Consider the following 21,404-nt stretch of genomic DNA (forward strand, 5'->3'; position numbering starts at 1 on the left):
GTGAGTCTGTAATGACACATCATAGTCACTTAAAGTGTGTACTTTATCTGAAGCTTCATCCTTGGTATTATAGAAATTCTTTCATGTCTATATTTATGCTAAACTTTAAAATATATATCCAGGTACATATTAAACGTTTTACAATTTTGTTATTGATTAAGATATATCAAGTATAAATTATGAATTGTAATATCACGCACTGTTACTGCTAAGTCTAAAATAACATGAATAATTGTAGACATGTCTTGAAAATAACTTTCCCCTGTCTTTGAATGTTGAAAATGAGGACAGAACATATCAGGATATCAAAGGTGTGTAAGACAGTTGAGTCAGGAGAGAGAAATCAGTGATGATTTAAAGAATTATTAAGTATTTTAGGAAGATAGCCTACAGACAGGGATGGAAGAAAATTACAAAATGTACCAAACTTTTAATCAAAGAAGATTACCAAAAGGAAGAATCATATATGACCCAAGGCTATCTCCTCAGCAATGGGTTTCAGACTCATGTCACTACAGAAAACTCCATGGCAGACACATTCACTGGACGGCTCTAGGAGAGATCAGGTCCCAGTCTGCAGGCTGGTGTGGGTGAGGATGGATCTCACAGTGTGACTGGCAATTAGGAAGACCTCTGTGACAAAGTGTCAGCAAGCCCAGGCTGGAGAAGTTGAGCTCTGGCTGTGACTAGTCCCAGAAACTTGCTGGAGGGTGACTACCACAAGAACTTCCTGCATGCATGCAGATGTCAGCCACAGCACTGGAGCCACAGGAGAGAAAACAGCATGAAACCAGGAAGAGGAGTCCTTTCTCCCAGTGTCCTTTCCTGACAAAATGTCAAGTGAGCTGACTGGAGAAGAGGTTGTAGGATCTGGTGCCATGATCTCAGAAAGTGCAAATCATATAGATTTGGGCAGAGAGAACTAAACTCTTAATTGGCACTCACTGTTACTATGCAGGAACCCCAAAGTTTCTATAACAAAAGCCATGTGACTACAGTGCACTTGCTCAGAGAACAGAACCAACACAAATATCTTCTGAATCTATTTCATGCATCATTATCAATGACTGTCATCATTTTTGGTGGATTCTAGTAGTTTTATTGGACAATAATTAGTGTCCTTTGATATCTCTTACATATTTTTTTTCTCTACTGGATTTTAGTTATTTTTTAAGTACCTTGTTTTATTAAATTCTTGTCTTTTCCTTTTGACATTATTAATTATTATGCTTAGAAACCTACATTGATAGAAAAAAATACAATGTTAAAAATGACAGTATTAATATTGAAAACATAACACGTCCATCTGAATGAAACATTAGTTATTTACAGAATGTGGGGAAAAATGTATTAATTTCACATCATTAGGTGATAGTTTCACTATAATTCAATTACAAATGGGAGAGATCCTATATTTGTTTATTATGTGCAAAATGAATTAATTCCTATACATTCACCTCTTTAAATAGATCTTCTTTATGTTCTCTGTATTTATTCATTATGTTCATATATAAATATAATATGTGACTAATCAAAATTAATTTCATGTGATATGTGTATTGAGTTGTATCTAATACCTGACATTTTGTTACAAACAACCCAGTTGTATTGGCATTTGCAAACAAACATTAATTTTACTCAATTTTTCTTAGTTACCCATGTGTGGTTTGGTTGGCTTTCAGGTGATATAGGCTGTGCATGTATGGGCTTAGCTCCAGACCACAGATTCAGTTCAGAGCTTTTTTATATCTTTTATTCTCTAAACAGTGGACTACATGACATGTGACCTTTTCAGACCAGGGATTAGCAACTCTAGAGGAAACTAGCAGAAATATGCTACTTAATGCCTGTGCTCTGAACTCATAAACTGTTACTTTCACAAACCTTGTATTAACCAAACCAGTATGTAGCCAACCTTGTTAACTTTCTGCAAATTATACCCTTGTCATAGTAGTCAGAGTAAAGAAATGTGGATTCACTGAAATTTAATGTAATCTACAATAACAGCCACAGAAACGCATGCAGAAGGGAGTAGTGTCCCCACAGTGACTACCCCTGTGGGAGTTATGGAAATCTCAGAGGTCAGAGTATGACATATCCACATGCACTTCAGAGCCTCATTGGTCCTCACATCACTTCAGTACTGCCAGGTATATGTCCTATATTTTAATACAATTAATTTACCAATACATATATAGTCATCATTTAACGATAGGAAGAATTTCTCAAATTTAAGGTACCTCTTGTGAATATAGGGAAACAAATAGAAGTCATTAAACTTTTGGGAAGTCACTAAATGCAATCATCAGGAGAATAAGTCTGAATAAAGTTCATTGATCAAAGCCAATATCCCCCCCCCAAAAAAAGAAAAAAATGTGGTCAGATTTCTTTGGATGATCTTGGGAAAATAGTGACTTTTGTGTGTATGGTTAAAGCCCCATTTGTCTCAACAGCTGCTTCTCTGACATAAAGTGACTCTAACAGCAGCATCACAGAGATTGAAGAGTCTGAAATGCTCTGTCCTCACAGATATTCAGTATAAATAACAAAAAGAGAAATGAATGACAAGCTATGAGAATGGAGAATGTACTTGAGAACATACCACTTGTATACTGTGATGATTAGAGGCAACTTTATCAATGTTGTTGGTTTTTACACCAACTTCATGTCTTCATCTGAATATTATGTTCCCAGTGGAACCCAAAGATATTGCAGTTTTCTCTCTGATGGCATTCCCAGATATTCTAACTTTGAAATGTTTTCATGCAACATTTATACCTCCAAATACAATATATTTTGTCTTTATTTTATTTTTATTACTTTATTTTTTATTGTTTTCAGTTGCAGTTGTCCCACGATTTTTCCTGTTTCCTTCCCCTGTCCTTCCCACCCACCCTACAGTCTATTCAGTTGTCCCTGCCCATGAGTCTTCTCCTCATGTATTTTAATGTTTTCTGGCTTGCACCAACAGTATTTCATCTGTCACAGTTGGAGGGTTATCCTCTGAAAACAAGGGGTCAGCAGGACTATCTTCTGTGTGAAGATCCAGGGGAGAGTCTGGACCATACATTTCTCTTACTATTGGGTGGAGCCCTTAGTCCTTGGCATCCCTTGGCTTCCTGGCATCTTACTCCAGTCTCTGCCTCTGTCATCTCATTGTTGTCATCCTGTGTGTCTGTCTCTGTGTCCAAATGTCCCTCTGCTTATAGGATATCATATGTATTAATTAAGGGGCATCATATACCATTAAGGCTTTATCTTAATTTGTTTCCATTTGCAATGATCTTATTAGATAAGGTTGCATTCTTCGCCTGTTTGCAACAGGCGAAGAATGCAAAATTCAGGGGTTGGAGGAGTGTGGGGATCAGATACCAGAAAATGACTAAAGAAAGCAGGTTAATGTCTAATTTTTAAAATTTTATCTATTTATTTTTAGAGAGGGGGAAAGGAGTGAAAGAGGATGAAAAACATTCATGTGCGGTTGCTTCTCATGCAACCCTACTGGGGATCTGGCCTGCAACTCAGGCATGTGCCCTGACTGGCACATTCAACTGGCAGCACTCTGGTTCACAGGCCTGGCACATATCCACCAGCCACACTAGCCAGGGTGGATGTCTAAATATTTTGCTTGAGTATCATTTTGACTGGAGACAGTATTTGGTTTGGTGTTTCTAAAAACTCAGTTCCAGCCATGTGCTTGTTAAATGTTGGGAATCTGACGTGAAGGCTCTCAGAAGAGAGGGGGAAAATGTCCTGTCATCAAATCAGAAGCAACAGTCCACTGAGAATCCACGTCTCCATGACATTTCAAGTCTTTCAACATTCCTACCACTTTAAAATACAAGAAACATGTTCAGATTTTTAAGAAATTTTTGCACTCATTTCCACAGAGAGTGCACCAGTCAGTATTCCCACGAACAGTGTACTAGGCTCCCTTTTCTCCACATCCTCACCAGGACTTGTTGTTTGCTGATTTACTACTGATGGTCATATGACAGTTGTGAGGTGACATCTCAATGTGGTTTCAATTTGCATTTCTCTCATGGCTAGTGATGCTCATCATCCTTTCATATGTCCATGGGCCACCTGTGTATCCTCCTTGGAGAAGTATCAATTCAGCTCTTTTGCCCATTTTTAAAATGGATAGTTTGTCTTCATGATTTTGATTCATTTCAGTTATTTATATACTTTGGAGATCAAACCCTTGTCTCATGTGTCATTGAAAACTGTGTTCTCCTACAAAGTCAGTTCCCTTTTCATTTTGATGATGGTTTCTTTAGCCATGCTGAAGCTTTCTAGTTTGATGTAGTCTGATTTGTTTATTTTTACTTAATTTCCCTTACACTAGGAGATATATTGGCAAAAGTGTTGCTACATGAGATATCTGAAATTCTCCTGCATCTGATTTCCTCTAGGACTTTTATGGTGTCACAACTTATATTTGTCTTTTATCCATTTCTAGTTTATTGTTGTATATGGTCTAAGTTTGTGGTCTAGTTTCATTATCATACAAGTACCAGTCCTGTTCTCCCAGCACCATTTATTGATGAAGCTGTCTACTCCATTGTATGCTGTTGCCCCCTTTTCAAATATTAATTGATGTTAAAAACTAAAAACAGAACTGCCTTTGACCCAGTGATTCCACTGCTGGGAATATCCTGTAGGAATCCTGAGTCACCTGTTTAGTAGAACTTATGCACCCGTATGTTCATAGTGGTGCTGTTTACAAAAGGAAGAGGTGGAAAAAACAATGTAAATGCCCATCAGTTCATGAGTGGATCAAAAAACTGTGGCACATTTACATGATGGAATAATACACTGCAGAAAAAAAGAAGAAACTCCTACCCTTCATGACAGCATGGATGGAACTGCAGATTGTTATGCTAAATGAAAAAAGCCAGTCTTTGAAAGACAAATAGCATATGATCTCACTGATAAGTGGAAACAAGTGAACGAATCAAATGAACAGAGTAGTACTAGAGACATGGAAATAATGAAAAAACTGACAGTGACCAGAGGGGATGAGAGAAGGACATAACAGGAGAAAGAAGGGGAAGGGTCTAGTGAAGGAATGTGTAGGAAGGACCCCATGCGCATGGACAATAGGGTGGGAATTGACAGTGGAAGCAGGGGTAGGTGGGGCAGGGGAGAGGAACCAGGGGGAAAATTGGAATAGCTGTAATTGCACAACAATGAAAAAGAGAAAATATCAAAATTTAAATTGATTTGAAGGTGCATCCTATGTTTAATAAATCTCATTTTCAAAGACTGAGAGCTACAATATGTATAGTTTACAATGTGTCTGTTTTATTATTTGCTTAAGATGACCAGCTACACTTTCCACAGTTCCTTCATAATATTCAGCACCTGGCAAGGACATGATTTGTTTAAAAGTTACTTCTGTACTAACCACATAAGAAGTGGAGAGCTAATGCAGTGGCTGGTGTGGCTCAGTGCATTCGGTGCCAGCCTATGGGCCAGGACCCCAGTAGGGGGCATGTGGAGAGCAACCAGACATTATGTTTTTTTTCCTTTCTCCTTCCCCTCCTCTTTCGGTAAAAATAAATAAATAAAATATTAAAAAAGAAGTGTAGAGACCAGAGTAAATGGTAATTCTTTGCCTGTTTCTGAGTATAAGGCCATGTTTTCAGTATTCTATAACATTTACTGATTTTGACAATTTAGCCACACAGTGAAAAGCAGAGAAAAATAATACAAAAAGAATGGCAAAATATGTCATATCTGAGACTGCATAATTTTCTTTTGGGTGGCTATTTCTCAGATAACTTATTTTAGACTAGAAGACACAGCTAAGCCAATTGCTTACAGAGTAAAGATATCAGTAAGATGATGGTTTCTCTCTCCAGTGTTGTCATGTAAATCACCTTTTTGATGCTATAAATACATTTCTTCAAATTATTTGTTAAGTAAATTAAAGAATGCATTTCCCCAAAATTAATCTTAAAACTTTAAATAATTTTGTCTTCTCCTCCCAAAATAGAAAAACTGTTATGTTTAATTTTTTTTTTTTACCAAAATGCTCAAGCATATCATAGCCTTAGGAAAAGTGTGTTGGCTTTCTGTTCTTTTGTGTGAATGAATTGCATGGTTTAAAGACCATACTTTTCATCCCATGTTTTTCTGACCTCAATTATTTTCAGAATATAACAGGTAATAAGTAATGATGTTGTTCACAGGGCTTTCAAAAATTGCACTTATACAATGAGATAAAACCTTACTACAGAATGTTTTTATAATTTTTCAAATTCAATTTTTCTTTAATTTTTATTTTTCAAATACAGTTGACATCCAGTATCATTGTAAAGTAGTTTCAGATATACAGCATAGTGGTCAGACCCTTATATAACTTATGATGTAATCCCCAAATAAGTCCAGTCCTCACCAAGCACTCTGTGTGATTATTTGAATATTATTGACTATATTTCCTATCCTTTACATCTGCATGACAATTTTGTAACTACCAATTGTAGTATTATCTTTTAGAACTTCTCATATGCATCAGGGTTGCATATCAATCAAATGTCTTACAATCTTTGCTTTATTTGTTCCCTTTTTCCCCTTTGGTAAGAACATTTCAGATCCATGTCTGGGTGAACTTCAATTATGTGATACAGTGTTATCAACTGTAGCCACCATGTGATACATGAGATCCTTAGGCTTCTTCCTCTTACAAGTGAAAATTTGTACCTTTTACCAACTTCTTAAATTCTTACTCCCAACCCCTGACAACCATTAGTCTCTGAGTTTGTTATTTTTAAATTTCACACATAAATGATATGCAGCATTAGTCTTTCTTTGTCTCAATTATTTCACTTAGGAAAATGACTTCAGGGTAATCCTGGTCATCAGTGAGAAAAATTTATTTTTATCATGGCTCAAAATAATTCACTGGGTGTGTAAGTGTGGGTATGACTTTAGTCCATTCATCCATTAAACACACTTAGGTTGCTTTCATACCTTAATTATGGTGAATAATGCCTCAAAGAACCTGGGAATACAGATACTTCTTCATAATAATTGTGTCGCTTTGAATATATACCCAGAAGTGAGATTGCTGAAACACATGGTACTTCCAGTTATAACTCACTACCAATAATAGATAAACATTTCCACTTTTCTTGATACAATATGAAATGGATGAAAATAATTCCACTTGATACATACTAGATGACTCATATTTAATGTTTAATTTATTCTGAGATTCATGTGTCATTTAACTTGTGTTTTCAAAACTAATTTTTCTGCCATTTCTATTTTGATATAGGTTAAATTTTTTAAATTACATTTGTTTTCATCCTAGATAGTTATATTTTGGCTTTTGTCATTTACAACAAATATTTCTATTAAAATACAGATAGCTATTTATGATTGGAGGATGAATTAATGAATAATATGAGTATCAATTTAATATTTCAATCTCTTACATATTAGTATAGTACAATGTTGTTTAATGTTTTCTCCTTCACAGACACTTATTTTCATCAGGGGAAGTGTAAATTCTTTATATAAAAATAACAAATTTAATTCAGCAATTTAAAAAAATGAGGGCAGAGAAATTGAAGAGGTAAGCTTGGGTATTAACATTTGTGACACTTATCCTTAGTTGAAAATGCATTTATTCCTCAGAATATTAGTGACAAATGTCATTGAGTACCTATTGCTAATGGGATTGTGATTTTATCTTTTTCCATTATAACTAAGAGACAGTGAGCATATAAATAAATTTAAGTAATGTCACTATTTAGTAACATTGTCCAAGAGTAGGATTGCAACATCTAAGATACTCTTAACAAGGCCTAAAATTTCAGTGTTTGTACATTGTAAGGTGGAGGTAAGTTAAGAATAGGGTGGACAAGGTTTTTGTCCCAGAAATCTTCAGGAATATGCAAGTGACTTCTCAGGGGCAATTATGAATGCACAAACTAAATGACACCCAACAAGTTCAGAGTCTCCTATGTTCTGGAGATGTTTGATGAGATAAATCATCTTCAAAATTGCCCAAGTGTAAGAATTTCCTGTTCAAACTTTAAGTGACACAGTGATGAGAAATCTACTTTTTTTCTAATTTTGCCTCACTCTCAGTGTTCAGGGGGCAGTCTGTGAGGGCCACAGACACTGCTTGTAGACGGGAGTCAGCAGGTCTCCTGTGAAGGATGCAGGGCTTCCTGGCTTCCAGAGGTATGTGTCTCTCCTCTCCTGTGTCTCTACTGACCGGATTCATTTAATGGGTAATTACAAATCCTAGATGTGATACAAACAAAGTACAATTAATATACAATCAAATCAAAGAAAACACTGGTATTCATTTCTGTATACTTTAGGGTAAAATGTAAAATATAAAAAAAATTCAAATTTTTGCCTCTGCAAAATTACTAAGAAGGAACCACATGCATATTTCAGTTTGAAAATCAGGATAATTTAAAGGAAAAGCTGTAAGCATCCTTTACAGGCAAGGAGCAGTTAACTTTGGATTTTGTAATTAACAAGTATAATAATATATGTGTATCACTTCATATTTAATCCAGACCATAAAAATTGATTCTTAAAATGAATTCATCAAATCATGAAGGTCAAACATAATTCTTCAAAAATTCATTTCTGTTAAATAAAAACTGTTTGATTTTCAGTAAAAATCGGGATTTAGTAGTCTCTGTAAAATGGTAAATTAATCATAAACAGCCAAAGGGTTTTTTAGAAATTGAAGAAAACAGTTCACATTCATAAGATGCACCTGTGGCAAGTATTGTTACACTGCCTGGTATAAATAAAAAGAGTAACATGGCAAATGTGTTACAATAATTAAATTAAGTAACTTGGGAAAGCTTGTAAATATCACACTGAGTATTAAGTGTTATACATGCATTTTATGTCACATATTTTATCCCCACTTTAATTAGCAAATTAGGTTGCTAGATGCAAATTACTAAATGTCGTACTTTATAAATTTCAAAGGCAGACTGTATTATAAATCTTACTGACTACAGCATCCAGTGACTGAATTATTAAATTACATTTTCTGATTTACCACATTTCACTTCCCACTAAAGCTACCTTCATAGAATGTGACAGATGACAGATTTTTCTAGACATTTGTAGCAACAGGTTCCTCCATTAATCATCTACAGCACATTTATTTATCATTTTTTGTATTTTCATACCTTAACCATTAAATAAATTATAAGTTACTGGTGTAAAGTGTGTTAAATAATCCTGTCATGTTCTATTGTTTTTATTATTGAGTTTTGGGTGACTGTATATGTCATGTAACATTTTCAACATATAAAAAATTTCATGAAGATTTAAATGATGTCTCAGAACTCTACAATTGTTCAAAATGAAATATTTGATAACACCCCTTCTGTCTTTTGACCTAATGCTTGTGACTAAGTTACATTAATTTATTGCAGTTAATTACCATATATGCTAACACTACTATTCCTCCAAATTTAGAACATTCAATCTTTAAACATTAGTAGATTTGGAATTGTCATTAAAATGCTATATTTTTTTCATACAACATTTTAATTTTCAAAGTTATTCTAGCAGTGTTAAAATGTTTCAGTGGAATCTGACTTTATAAAGACAGTACTCTGAACTACTTTATTCCTTACTAACTTATTACTTTTCATTGCTTCAACCAATAATATATTGTCAAACATAGAATATCATTTTAAAATCATTATTCTCTCAGAAACACGTATTTAAATCTCTAAGTCAATTAGAAGAAGACTTCACATTGGCCCAGTGCAAAGTGAGTACTGTTTCTTATCTCACACCCCACCCACACTGACTCTCCCAGGGATCCTGTGAGTGTTCACATCACGTATTAACACTGAAGGACTGTCATCACAGGCACCATCCCTGACATTGCTCAGCTGCAGAGATGGATCTCCAAGGAGAAAACAACTCAGAACTGAATCTGGCTGAGGACTCCAGGAGACAGCAAAGGAAAGGCAAAGGCATGAAAAGTTCCATTTTACATACCGAACAGCAAATGTCCTCTGTGGAAATAGAGTTTCCAAATGCTTCTGAAGATCTTCAAGGGAATGACAAGGATCATTGCACAGGTGACACATTTAACAGACACACAAAACTGTTCTGGGATGTGCAGTTGGTGTGAAGAAGTGCGGGGGAAAGGGTAGGGAATTAGCTGACATATTTTTTCATTTGTGAAGATGAGAGCTTAAAGTTGCAGAATACTGTCTTAATATGAAATCTGAGCACTGATTTATTCAGACATCGTTGTAAGGTGTAGTCTGTGATCAGCACCTCAGGGAGGATTATATTTCCTGACAAGGCAGTGGCATATTGTGAGGGGCAGATTGCAGTGGAAGATTTGGTTTGGGGATGGTTCAAGTGTATTTATGCGATTCCCTGTTCATTTGGGTTCTCTCTGAAAACTGTCCAGCCAATGTCTCCATTTGTTTCTCTCTTGCTGCAGATTCACCATCACCACCAGAGAAGCTCATTGCTGGGATCCTGGGAGTCATCTGCTTTATCTTGATGTACATTTTAGCAAGAATGGCTCTCTGTAAGTTTTTGAAATATTTTAAGAGAATTTCTCACTTTAATGAATCTCAGTGCCTCTAAACATTTTAATATAGTATGGAATAGAGTTCTCATTTTAAATTAAGCATTTAGATAAATGTGGACTGTTATTCTGAATTTGTCAAGTACATAAATAAGAGAATGATTGTAGAAAGCTTTTTATATTTATTTGCATATTTTGATTTCATTACTTAAATATATGCTTTAAAAATCTAAAAGAACTTATTGAGAAGTACAAATTAATTCTGGAGATTGTTTAGACCAATATTGTATGAAATGGTGATGACCCTACAGTCTTCTGAAATATTCTTCCCCTAAAGCTTTACTTTTTTATTAATTGTTTTGGTGCAATCAAGTTTATTTCAGATTTCTCTGCTCCTAAACAATACACCAAATTTCAAACTAAGAACCTAAAATTGTGATTTTTTAATTCTATCAATATTAATTTTTATTTTGAGAATCACTGTAATGGTTTCTAGGTACTATAATACTGGTGAGCAGCAATTTATCCACAGTAACAAGGATGGAAAAAGATACATTATGATTTTCAAAGTTCTGATAATAGTATAGTTTATATTTTTCTCTGTTCTATGGAAGGCAAAAATATAATATATTTCTGGTGGGAGAATATAAATCTTAAAATATGGCAATAAATATTTATAACCAATGATTATAGGGGAGTACTTTTTTCTTATACAACAATGTGAAGAATTACATGTTTAAAATTACCATATCCACTCAGGCTCAGTGTCTCAACTGATTTGAATGTTTTTTGGTGAACCAAAATATAGTAGGTTTGATTCCTGGTCAAGGCTCATAGCTAGTTTGCATGTTTGATCCCTTGTTCAGGACATGTATGGGAGGCAACTCATCAGTGTTTCTCTTTCACATCACAGTTTACTCTCTTTCTTTCCCTTCTTTTCTCCTTAAAATCAATAAGCATATCCTCATATGAGGATAAAAGATAAATGAATAATCATCATACCAATTGTGACCAATTGGCTTAAATGTCCTACTTGCTCTAAAATATGAACAAATAACATTCCTACTCTAAAAAAAAGTGGATACATTCATTGATGTCCTAAGCATTAGAAACTGGATATATTTGTGAGTTTTTTATGTTTTATTTTATTTATTTATTTATTTGTTTATTATTTTTGTTCAAGCACGGTAGTCTTCACTTTCCCCCAACACCCTCCCCCTGCCCCACCCATGCCCACTCCCCATCCTCAATCATAGCCCTGTTGTCTTTGTCTGTGGGTCCTTTACACAAGTTCTTCCATGACCCTTCCTCTTCTTTTCCCCATTATCCACCTCCTTTCTTCCCCAGGGTTACAGTCAGTTTGTTCTTTATTTCAATGTCTCTGGCTCTGTTTTGCTTGCTTGTTTGTTTTGTTGATTAGGTTTATTGAGTCATTGTAATAAGTGAGATCATGTGTGTGCTTGCTTAATATGGGCACAAATACTTGGGGATGAGAGATATAACTTTCCTCCCAGATGTGTATGACTGCTTCTTGTTTCATATGTATCAGCCTGTCAGTGTGCATAGGTATTGTGCTGATAAATGTATATACCTATGCATATCTGTAGGTTAATTTTCTTTTTGTATTCAAATTGTGTTCAGTTAAAAATTCATAATTTTATGCTCTCCAGTGTCTCTAAAAACTTCATTATATTATAGAGTTAACTCTCATGTTAAAGTATACCTTTAGACTAAGTGCAAAATTGTTATTCTGAATTTCTCCATGTATAAATATCAGAATAATTTTAGAAAGTATTTTATAAATACACATATATACATAACAAAAGTCTTTATCAATGTAAGTGAATTTTGTAAGATTATATGGAACTTTTCACTATAATATTCATCAATGTCTGTAAATATTTCATAATATTGTAGAACTCTCATTTAAATTATGCAATTAGACTAAATATAGAATGTTTACTTTGAATTTGCTAAATTCATGACTAATAATGATTATAGAGAGTATTTTATATGCATTCATATGTTCTAACTTTATAACTCAAACACATGCTTTTGAAGACTGGAAGACCTTAGAAATATAAATTTATTTTGAGATTGGTTAAACAAAATAATGTTAAGAGATAGTGATTTTTTTCTGTAGAAGTTTAATATATTTTGCCCTGAATGGTTATTACTTCATTAACTTTTCTTGGTAAAATAAATTCTATTGCAGATTATTCTAAACAAAACATAGCATTTCAAAGTGCTTTGATTTGTTTAGATTAATTTTTAAGAATGACTTTCATTTTTGTAGCTCTTGCCACAACGAAGAAGAACTATTTCTCACCAATAACAAAGGTCCAGAAAGGTACATAATTTTCAAAGTTCTCGTATTAGCACAGTTCATATTTTTGTCTCTGTCTTAAGCTAGGCAAAAATGATAACAAATTTGGGGGGAGAATGAGACTTATAAAATGGGGTATAAGTGTTCATAAATAGTATGTATGCAAGACTGTTTTTTTATGAAACGATATAAAGAAATATTCATTTAAAATCTCCAAACCCATTGTTGCTTATCAGCTCAAACTTCCCACTGTTATAATATGAAAATTAAGTAATTTAACTATTCTTAAGAAGTGGTTTCATTCAATGACTCTTGGACATGTACAGAGTGGCTATTTTTGTGTGTGTGTTTACATAGATTAGGGGTGAGTGGCTGACTTTACTGTGTATAAGCATAATTTGCATTATATGTACAAGCCTGTGAGGATATGTAGATACATTATGTAAATATGTGTTTATACTTGTGCAATTATGTAACCTATTTTTTCTAATTTCAAGTTTATTGTGTAATAATTCATAATCTTTCCTCAGCATATTCTTGTAGTCATTGTCCACCAGAGTGGTTTACACAATCCAACAACTGCTATTACGTCAGCACTGAAGATAAGAACATGGACTGAGAGTTTGAAGGCCTGTGTTTCTGAGAACTCTAGCCTGGCCTACACAGATAATGAAGAAGAAAGGGTGAGATATCAAACATTTCATATACTTCATTAGTGGCTTGTTTCAGTCAATACTGCATTTATAGCATCCATCCATATTTTTGTACATATTTACAGCTAGTTAAAGCCTTCTAATATTCCATTGTTTGACTTTATAATATTTTGTCATACTGTATACCAGTAATGCACATTTGCTTTTCATAGAAAACTGTGCTTCTGTATATGCTTGGTTTCTAAAATAAACTTGGCTATTTAATTTTACCTTATGTGAGGGACACTAACTACATCACAGTTGAGCACATTGGCTACACAGGGAATGGAACCATGTGATTACAAACCAGATCACCAAATACAGTGGGCAGTCCTCCACAGCCCTGCTCCTGAGGACCAATTCTCTCCCCTCCTCTCCTCCCTCACACTCACCCCCTGGGCTGACTTTGATACTATAGAGTCTCTGCTTGTTTTTGAAGCTCATATAAGTGAAATCCTACAGTAGACATTTTTCTTCCTGTCTTTTTTCACTCTCATATGCTATTGTTGCCTTGTATCTATATTGTATTTATCTGCTGTTAGTTAATTTACACTGCTGACTTATGTGAATGTAACATTTTAATATTCATCTATCTGATGTCTTTCATTGGGGATGGGAGTCTCACGCCATCAGGGATGAAGAGCCTTTCTAAGTCCACTTCTTTTAGTCATAAAATCCGCTTCATTGGTCCCACCTCCAACCCACCTACCCTGGTTTCTCTTAGGGAAAGGAGAGGCACTTGCTCTGCTTCCTTTTGTTAGCAGGAGTCCTGAGGAATCACCCAGTAGGTCTGCCAGGAGTTGCTGGGCAGGCTTCCCTCTGCAGAGCAGAGGGGGGATGGCTTCCTTCACCACCCCCTGTTGTTAGGTAGAGTCTGGGAAGCATCAGGCCTCAGTCACTTTCAGTTGGGTGGGAGTATAAGATACCCCCTCACACTGTTTTTCCCTAATCCTGGTGTACCAAATTATTTTCCTTCTTCTTTCCATCTTTCAGGGTTCTCTTTGAGTTGTGTTTTTTATTAGTTACAGGCTTTATACCTGCAGTCTTCAGAAAAATGAGTGTCTGACACCTGGACCATTCGATTCCACAAACACAAAAAGATCCCTTCAGGGCTTATCTGCTCAAAGAATGGTGCAGGGCCCTCAAACAGTTTTTTTTACATTTAGTGTCTTTTATTAGCTTAATTATTTTTTATTGATTATGCTATTACAGTTGTCTCAATATTCTCCCCTTTGCCTCCCTCCATCCAGCCCCCTGTCTCTCACAGGCCAGCCCCCAAAACATTGTTCATATCCATGGGTTGCAACTATAAACTCTTTAACTATTCCATTTACTATATTGTACTTTAAATCCCCATGACTATAATGTAACTACATTTTTGTAGATTTTAATTCTCCTACTTCTTCTTCCCATTCCCCTACACCACCCTCCAATCTAGCAACCATCAAAATGTTCTCTATAACCTCGACTCTCTCTCTACTCTTGTTGCTTTTCAGATTCAATTGTTGATAGACATATATTTATTCCCATTTTTGTTCACAGTTTGATCTTCTGTGTTTTCTTTTTTTTTCATCTTCTTCTTAAATAAGTCCCTTTAACACTTCAGATAATAAGGGTGTGATCATGATGAACACCTCTATTTTATTCTTATCTGGGAAGCACTTCCTCTGCCCTTCAATTCTAAATGATAGCTTTGCTGGGTAAAGCAATCTTGGCTGTAGGACCCTGAGTTTCATGACTTTGAATACTTCTTGCCAATCCCTTCTTGCCTGCAAAATTTGTTTGACAAATAAGCTGACAGTCTTATGGGAACTCCCCTTTAGGTAACTAGCTGCTTTTCTCTTTGCTGCTTTTGAGACTGTCTCTTTATCTTTAACCTTGGCATTTTAATTATGATTCATCTTAGAGTAGGTTTCTTTACATCCTTGTTGTTTAGGACTCTGCACTTTCTCAGTTGCATGTCTGTCTTCTTCACCGAATTAGGGAAGTTTTCTTTTATCATTTTTTCAAATAGATCTCCCATTTCTTGCTGTTTCTCTTCTCCTTTTGGCATCCCTATGATGTGAATGTTAGAGCTCTTGATATTGTCCCAGAGGCAGCTTATACTATGCTCATTTTTTTTTTTTTATTTTTTCTCATTCTGTGTGGTTGTTTTTTGCTTCCTTATGCTGCAAATCATTGATTTGAGTATTGGCTTCATCCACTCTACTGTCGTTCCCCAGTAAGTTGTTCTTTATTTCAATCATGTATGCTTTACTTCTGACTGGATCTTTTCGTGTTGTTGAGGTCCTCACTAAGTTCCTTGAGCATCCTTATAACCAGTGTTTTGAATTCTGTATCTGACATATTGCTTATTTTTATTTTGTTTAGTTCTTTTTCTGCAGTTTGTATCTGTTGTTTCATCTGGGCCATTTTCCTTTGTTTCTTCTTTTTGGCAGCCTCCTTGTGTTTATTTCTATGCATTAGGTAGTGCTTCTTTGACTCTTGGTAGTGTGGCCTAGTGTAGTAGGTATCCTGTAGGGTCCAGTGGCATTGTATCCCCTATCAAATAATCTAGGTACTCAGAGTGTGGCCTTCATGTGGACCCTCCTCTTGCAGTTGAGACTTGGGTCCTTTTGGCAAGTCAATGGAGGGATTTACCCAGGGCAGTCAGCTGGAAGGACTAGCTGTTACCATTGAACCAACCTCTTCCCTCTGTGGAGGATCAGGTATGCAGAGGCAGGGTGGTGGTGCTCCAACATGATCTATAGCTGTCCACTGAGTGCACAAGTCTATGGGTTTCCTGGGTGGTATGTGCCAAGTTCTGCCCCCACCTCTGCTTGGCCCAGGGCCGTCCTGACTGAGCTATAGAGCAATATGAAATGGTTACTAACTCTGCTGGGATTGGGATTCCCAGATGCAGCCAAGATGGTAATCTAGGCTGGCTGCTGCTAGTACAATGCCTGTGACTACTTTGCAAGAGGTGTGGTATGGGGCAGGAAAAGGAGGGAGCTGGGGTTCACTGATACCAGCTATTGTTTGTTTGGAAAGATTTAGGAAGTTGTGAAGCATGAGACAATTCAAGCCACTGTTAATAGCTATAAGTTGGTTGGGATGTAACCTCAGATGATGTGTAGGGATGGGCAAACATTAGCTAGATCAATTGAGTCTCAGATGTGGCACCCACCTCCCAGTTCTTTGGCTCTGCCCACATATCTATCTTGGAGAAAGCTGAACCCCCGGCTTTTGCTTTGATGTGAGCCATTCCAGTCCCTCCCCATATGCCACTGGTGCCTCTAAAGCTGCTGCCATAGTGCTGGAGCTCAGAAGGAGTGAGTCTGTGTAAGTTCTTGTGTGGGTTCTCTAAGAAGAACTGCTTAGGACTCCAGAAGTTCTTCCTCTGACTCAATTCCTGCTGGTTTTTGCATTCAGAAGTTATGGCACTTTTCTCCTTGGTACTGGGACCCTAAGCTGAAGGGAGTCTGGTGTGGGTCTGGGACTCCTTGCTCCTGAAAGATCCCTCCTGAAATTTTATCCACAATATGTGGATGTGGCACCAGTCCATTCAGCATTTCCACCCTTCTTACCAGTCTGGATGGATGTGCTTTCTAATTCCATAATTGTCAGACTTCCATTCAAGTACATCTAGTGGTTCTGAGTGATTGGTTTCTGTCATTCAGCTGTCATTTTCATATGATTTTGTGAGGCAGCAAGCTGTATTTACTTATGCCACCATCTTCTCTTTTATTTATTATTTACAATGCCTTAATATTTTAAAAACTAGATCTATGAAAAACAGCAAAAAACTACATGGGTTTAGTTATAGAATCAAGTACATTATATAAATGTTCAGAAACTTATTTAAAACCTTGTGGTGTTAGATTTGTCAACATGGGTAACAACTAAAATATATATAGCAGAATGTTCCTTATCAACCTAAGAGGAAAAATGAAACTATGATGCATAAATGTTTAGGAGTTAATTTTAAATCAAAATGAAAATTTGACTGTATGAAAATTGATTTTAATGCATCTTTAATAAACTCTTAATATCTTTGTATTAAATTAGGATCCAAAACTCTCATTTTGTTTTCTAAATAAAGGATCCTGTGACACAATACACTACATGCATCTTAAAAATACAATGCAAACTTTCAGAATGATTATTTATTATTATTTTTTTTAATTTTGGGGTAGAAATTTCTGAGTTCCCTGTCATTTGTATCATCATGGATTGGAATTTTTCGTAGAAGCAGTGATCATCCATGGATGTTGATAAATGGTTCAACTCCCACACTAGAGTGAGTTTTTTTTTTTAATTTTGTGCTACATAAAAAGAAAACATAAAAGAGAACAATTCAGAAGAGTTTTATTAATACCTTTATTTAAGTTGAATTGTGAGCATGATATTCAGAGTTAATGAAATGTTGATGTAAATATTAAGAATGACTACTTCGTTTTCTTAATAACCATCTCCGTGGGGGAGGGCACTCCATCCACAGGTACCCCCACCCCCCAAAGGCCAGGAGCCTCTTCCTCAATGGGCTTTTATTGGGTTCAGGTGACACAGGAATATAGATAAAGCTCCTCAATCATTGTCAGGCACTAGGATCAAACAATAGATAACATACAAAGAACTCTGAAGGCTTATTCTGAGTCAGTGTCAGTTAACTAGAGGGCTACAAAATTTTGGGAAAACAAACTCATTCTATGCTTGGACCCTTATCATTTAAATTGAGGGTATTAACAAAGTAGGTTTCATAGGATTTTATGCATTCTTCCCTTGGCCTGATTGCCCCAGGGAACCTGCCCTTTCCAGCACAGGCATTGTTTCAGGCTTGAGGCACTGTTTTAGGCTTAATTCAGGCAAGGGAAGAAGGAAGGCAGCCAGGAGATTGGGAGACTTCTCACAGACAGAATGAGGAGGACTCAGGCTATGTTAAACCAGAGGGGTGAGGGTCCATCACCCCCTTTTTTTAAAGACCCCCCTAGTCCTTCCCTGAGGGTGCCTCTGTAATCATGCTTGTCTTAGGTCATCCCTCCCTTGAAGATTCTCACCCATCATTGGCTAACCAGTCATCCGCCTGGGGTCAAGCAGGGTGAATAGAAAGTGGACAGAGGCGGTGCTCCTGCCTGGGGGATAAGCTTTGTCTCCTTAGTTGCTTGTGGTCCCAAGGTCTTTTTGCTCAGCCTTAGTCACTAGGGGTTATAGTTTCTGAAACCAGGCAGGGGAGTCCCCAACACAACTCTTACTGTATTATGTGGAAAATATCACTGCCTATTTGTAAAATATTCTATTATGCTTTCATAGAAGATGCTGCTTGTTGTTTCAGGGATTTCCCTCATACAACATAAGAACAAAATTGTGCATTTTCTCCATTGTAGGATCGGAGAACAGTCATCTGGTAACGGAAACTGTGTGATGCTATACCGATATGGCTCTGCATCAAGTAGTTGTGGATCTTTAAAAGTATCTATTTGCAAGCATAGGTTTCTGCGTTAAGACTTGGATTCTCCTGGGTGACTCTTTTTCATGAAATGGAAATAATGTTATGATTACTTAAGTCTTCTAATGAATTATTCTAATAATGAAAATAAATTCCATAAGCATCACGGGAAAATAATACACACATCCAAAAGTGCAGATATACTTTCTCTCAGTGTCTGTCATTTTCTGTTCAACATTATGTTTGTGACATTCAACTTTTCTAGACGATCACATGTTGTGTGAGTCAGTTTAAGTGAAATATCAAGAACAGCAAACCAACAGAGGCCTGAGGGTATGTGGGAATAAGAAATGACTACTGATTGGTTCACTCACTGCTTCTTTAGGGGGCTGCAAACTTTCCAAATTCTGAGAGTGGTGGTAGCTGCAAGGCTCTGTGAATGTACTTAAAATCACTGATATGCACACTCTACATGCATGAGCTGTATGTGTGGTAATCACACCTCAGTAAGGCTTTAAGACTTGAGGTTATGTTTAGGACTGAATGTAAACTTTTTTTTAACATCTTATTTTTATTTCTTTTTAGAGAGGGAGGGGAGGGAGATAGAGAGAGAGAGAGAAACATCAGTGTGCGGTTGCTGGGGGTCATGGCCTGCAACCCAGGCATGTACCCTGACTGGGAATCCAACCTGTGACAATTTGGTTCGAAGCCCACTCTCAATCCACTGAGCTATGCCAGCTAGGGCTGAATGTAAACTTTAAAGAAATCACTGCATGCAATTTATAAAGATTAGCAATTGAGAATATTGACCCTTCCAGTCAAATCATGCTTTCTTTTCCCGTATACTTGGTTTTCTTTCATTTCTTTACTATATATTCTTAATTTTCCTGTTGAAGTCTTAAAGAAATATCAATATTGGTATTTCATAGTCACGATTATATAAATAGCATACTTTAAAATGTTTCTTTAGTAAATTTTGCTACTTTAAAAAGATATACAATTGAGGTTTATGTGTTAATTTTGTTGTATTAGTTTTATCATTTCAAACATATATTCCTTTGAATACTTTATGTAAACATTTATTTAATTTCTTTTCCCCTGGTACAATTTTTCATTGCCTTGACTTATTACCACAAAGTGGGGTTTTATTTCCAGTGTTGGATAGTATGGAGAGTAAAAGCTCTGTATGGATCCTTCTCTCTTTTAGAAAAAATATTTAAATATTTCATCATAAAGTTGAGTTTTGTTTTAAAATTTTCCTTATACTTTTCATATATTAAAGCAATTCCATAATATTGCTATTTTTCTAATAATTTCTACATTGGATTGCTGTTCCATTTTTATTATTATTCCATTCAGAATGATAAATGTTTTCTGTGTATAAAGTTTATGAAATAAACTATCTTAATTTCATTCAAATATTAAACCAATCTTGCATTTCTAAATTAAAGGCTCAATAATCATTTTGTTTTGTCCTTCTTTAAATTTCAGTCCATCTATTACATTTATATTAAGTTGCTTTTTAATCTTTGTTCATAAAGAGTTCTGAATGAGTTTTTATTTATGTTATGTACTTGACAGTTTTTATTTATGTATTTTTTTTATTGTTGTTCAAGAACAGTTGTCTCCCTTTTCCCACCACCACTTTCACCATCCCACCCACCTCCCACTGGCAATCCTACCCACCATTGGCTTTGTCCATAGGTGCTTTATACATGTTCCTTGATGACCCTTCCCCTTCTTTCCCCTGTTATCCCTCTACGCCCACCCCTCTGGTTATTGTCAGTTTTTGCTTTGTTTCAATGTCTCTTTAGATTCTTTTATACACTCATTTACTGGTGGGCACTTAGGTTGCTTCCAGCACTTAGCTACTGTGAATTGTGCTGCTATGAACATTGGGGTGCACAGGTTCTTTGGAACTGGTGTTTTGGGATTCTTAGTGTATAATCACAGCAGTGGAATTGTCAGGTCAGAAGGCAGCTTCATTTTTAGTTTTTTGAGGAAATTCTATACTGTTTTCCACAGTGGCTGTGCCAGTCTGCATTCCCACCAACAATGTACTAGGGTTCCCTTTTCTCCACAGACTTGCCAGCACTTGTTGCTTGTTGATTTGTTTATGATGGCCACTCTGAATGGTGTGAAGTGGTATCTCACTGTGGTTTTAATTTGCATCTTTCTAAGGGCTAGTGATGCTGAGCATCCTTTCATGTGTGTCTGCTCACTCTGTATGTCCTTCTTGGATAAGTGTCTTTTCAAGTCCTTTGCTCATTATTAGACTGGGTTGTCTGTCTTCCTGCAGTGGAGTCCTTTGAGGTCTTTATATATTGTGGAGGTCAGACTCTTGTCCAAGGTATCATTGGGAAATATATTTTCTCCTATGGTTGGTTCCCTTTTCATTTTGCTGATGTT

At 36.0% G+C, this 21,404-nt stretch overlaps 1 protein-coding gene across 1 annotated transcript in view; it reads left to right on the forward strand.

Moving 5' to 3' along the window:
* Positions 1-9,708: 9,708 nt before the first annotated feature.
* Positions 9,709-21,404, forward strand: part of LOC114513858 (NKG2-A/NKG2-B type II integral membrane protein-like) — a 260,653-nt gene continuing 248,957 nt past the window's right edge. The window contains 5 exon segments of the mRNA XM_036016895.1: positions 9,709-10,088; positions 10,463-10,552; positions 13,409-13,482; positions 13,484-13,561; positions 17,746-17,849. Of these exon segments, the coding sequence (XP_035872788.1) occupies positions 9,905-10,088; positions 10,463-10,552; positions 13,409-13,482; positions 13,484-13,561; positions 17,746-17,849 (530 nt within the window). The 5' untranslated portion in view covers positions 9,709-9,904.

The sequence above is a fragment of the Phyllostomus discolor genome, chromosome 2 (assembly GCF_004126475.2).
Source record: "Phyllostomus discolor isolate MPI-MPIP mPhyDis1 chromosome 2, mPhyDis1.pri.v3, whole genome shotgun sequence".
Lineage (NCBI taxonomy): Eukaryota > Metazoa > Chordata > Mammalia > Chiroptera > Phyllostomidae > Phyllostomus > Phyllostomus discolor.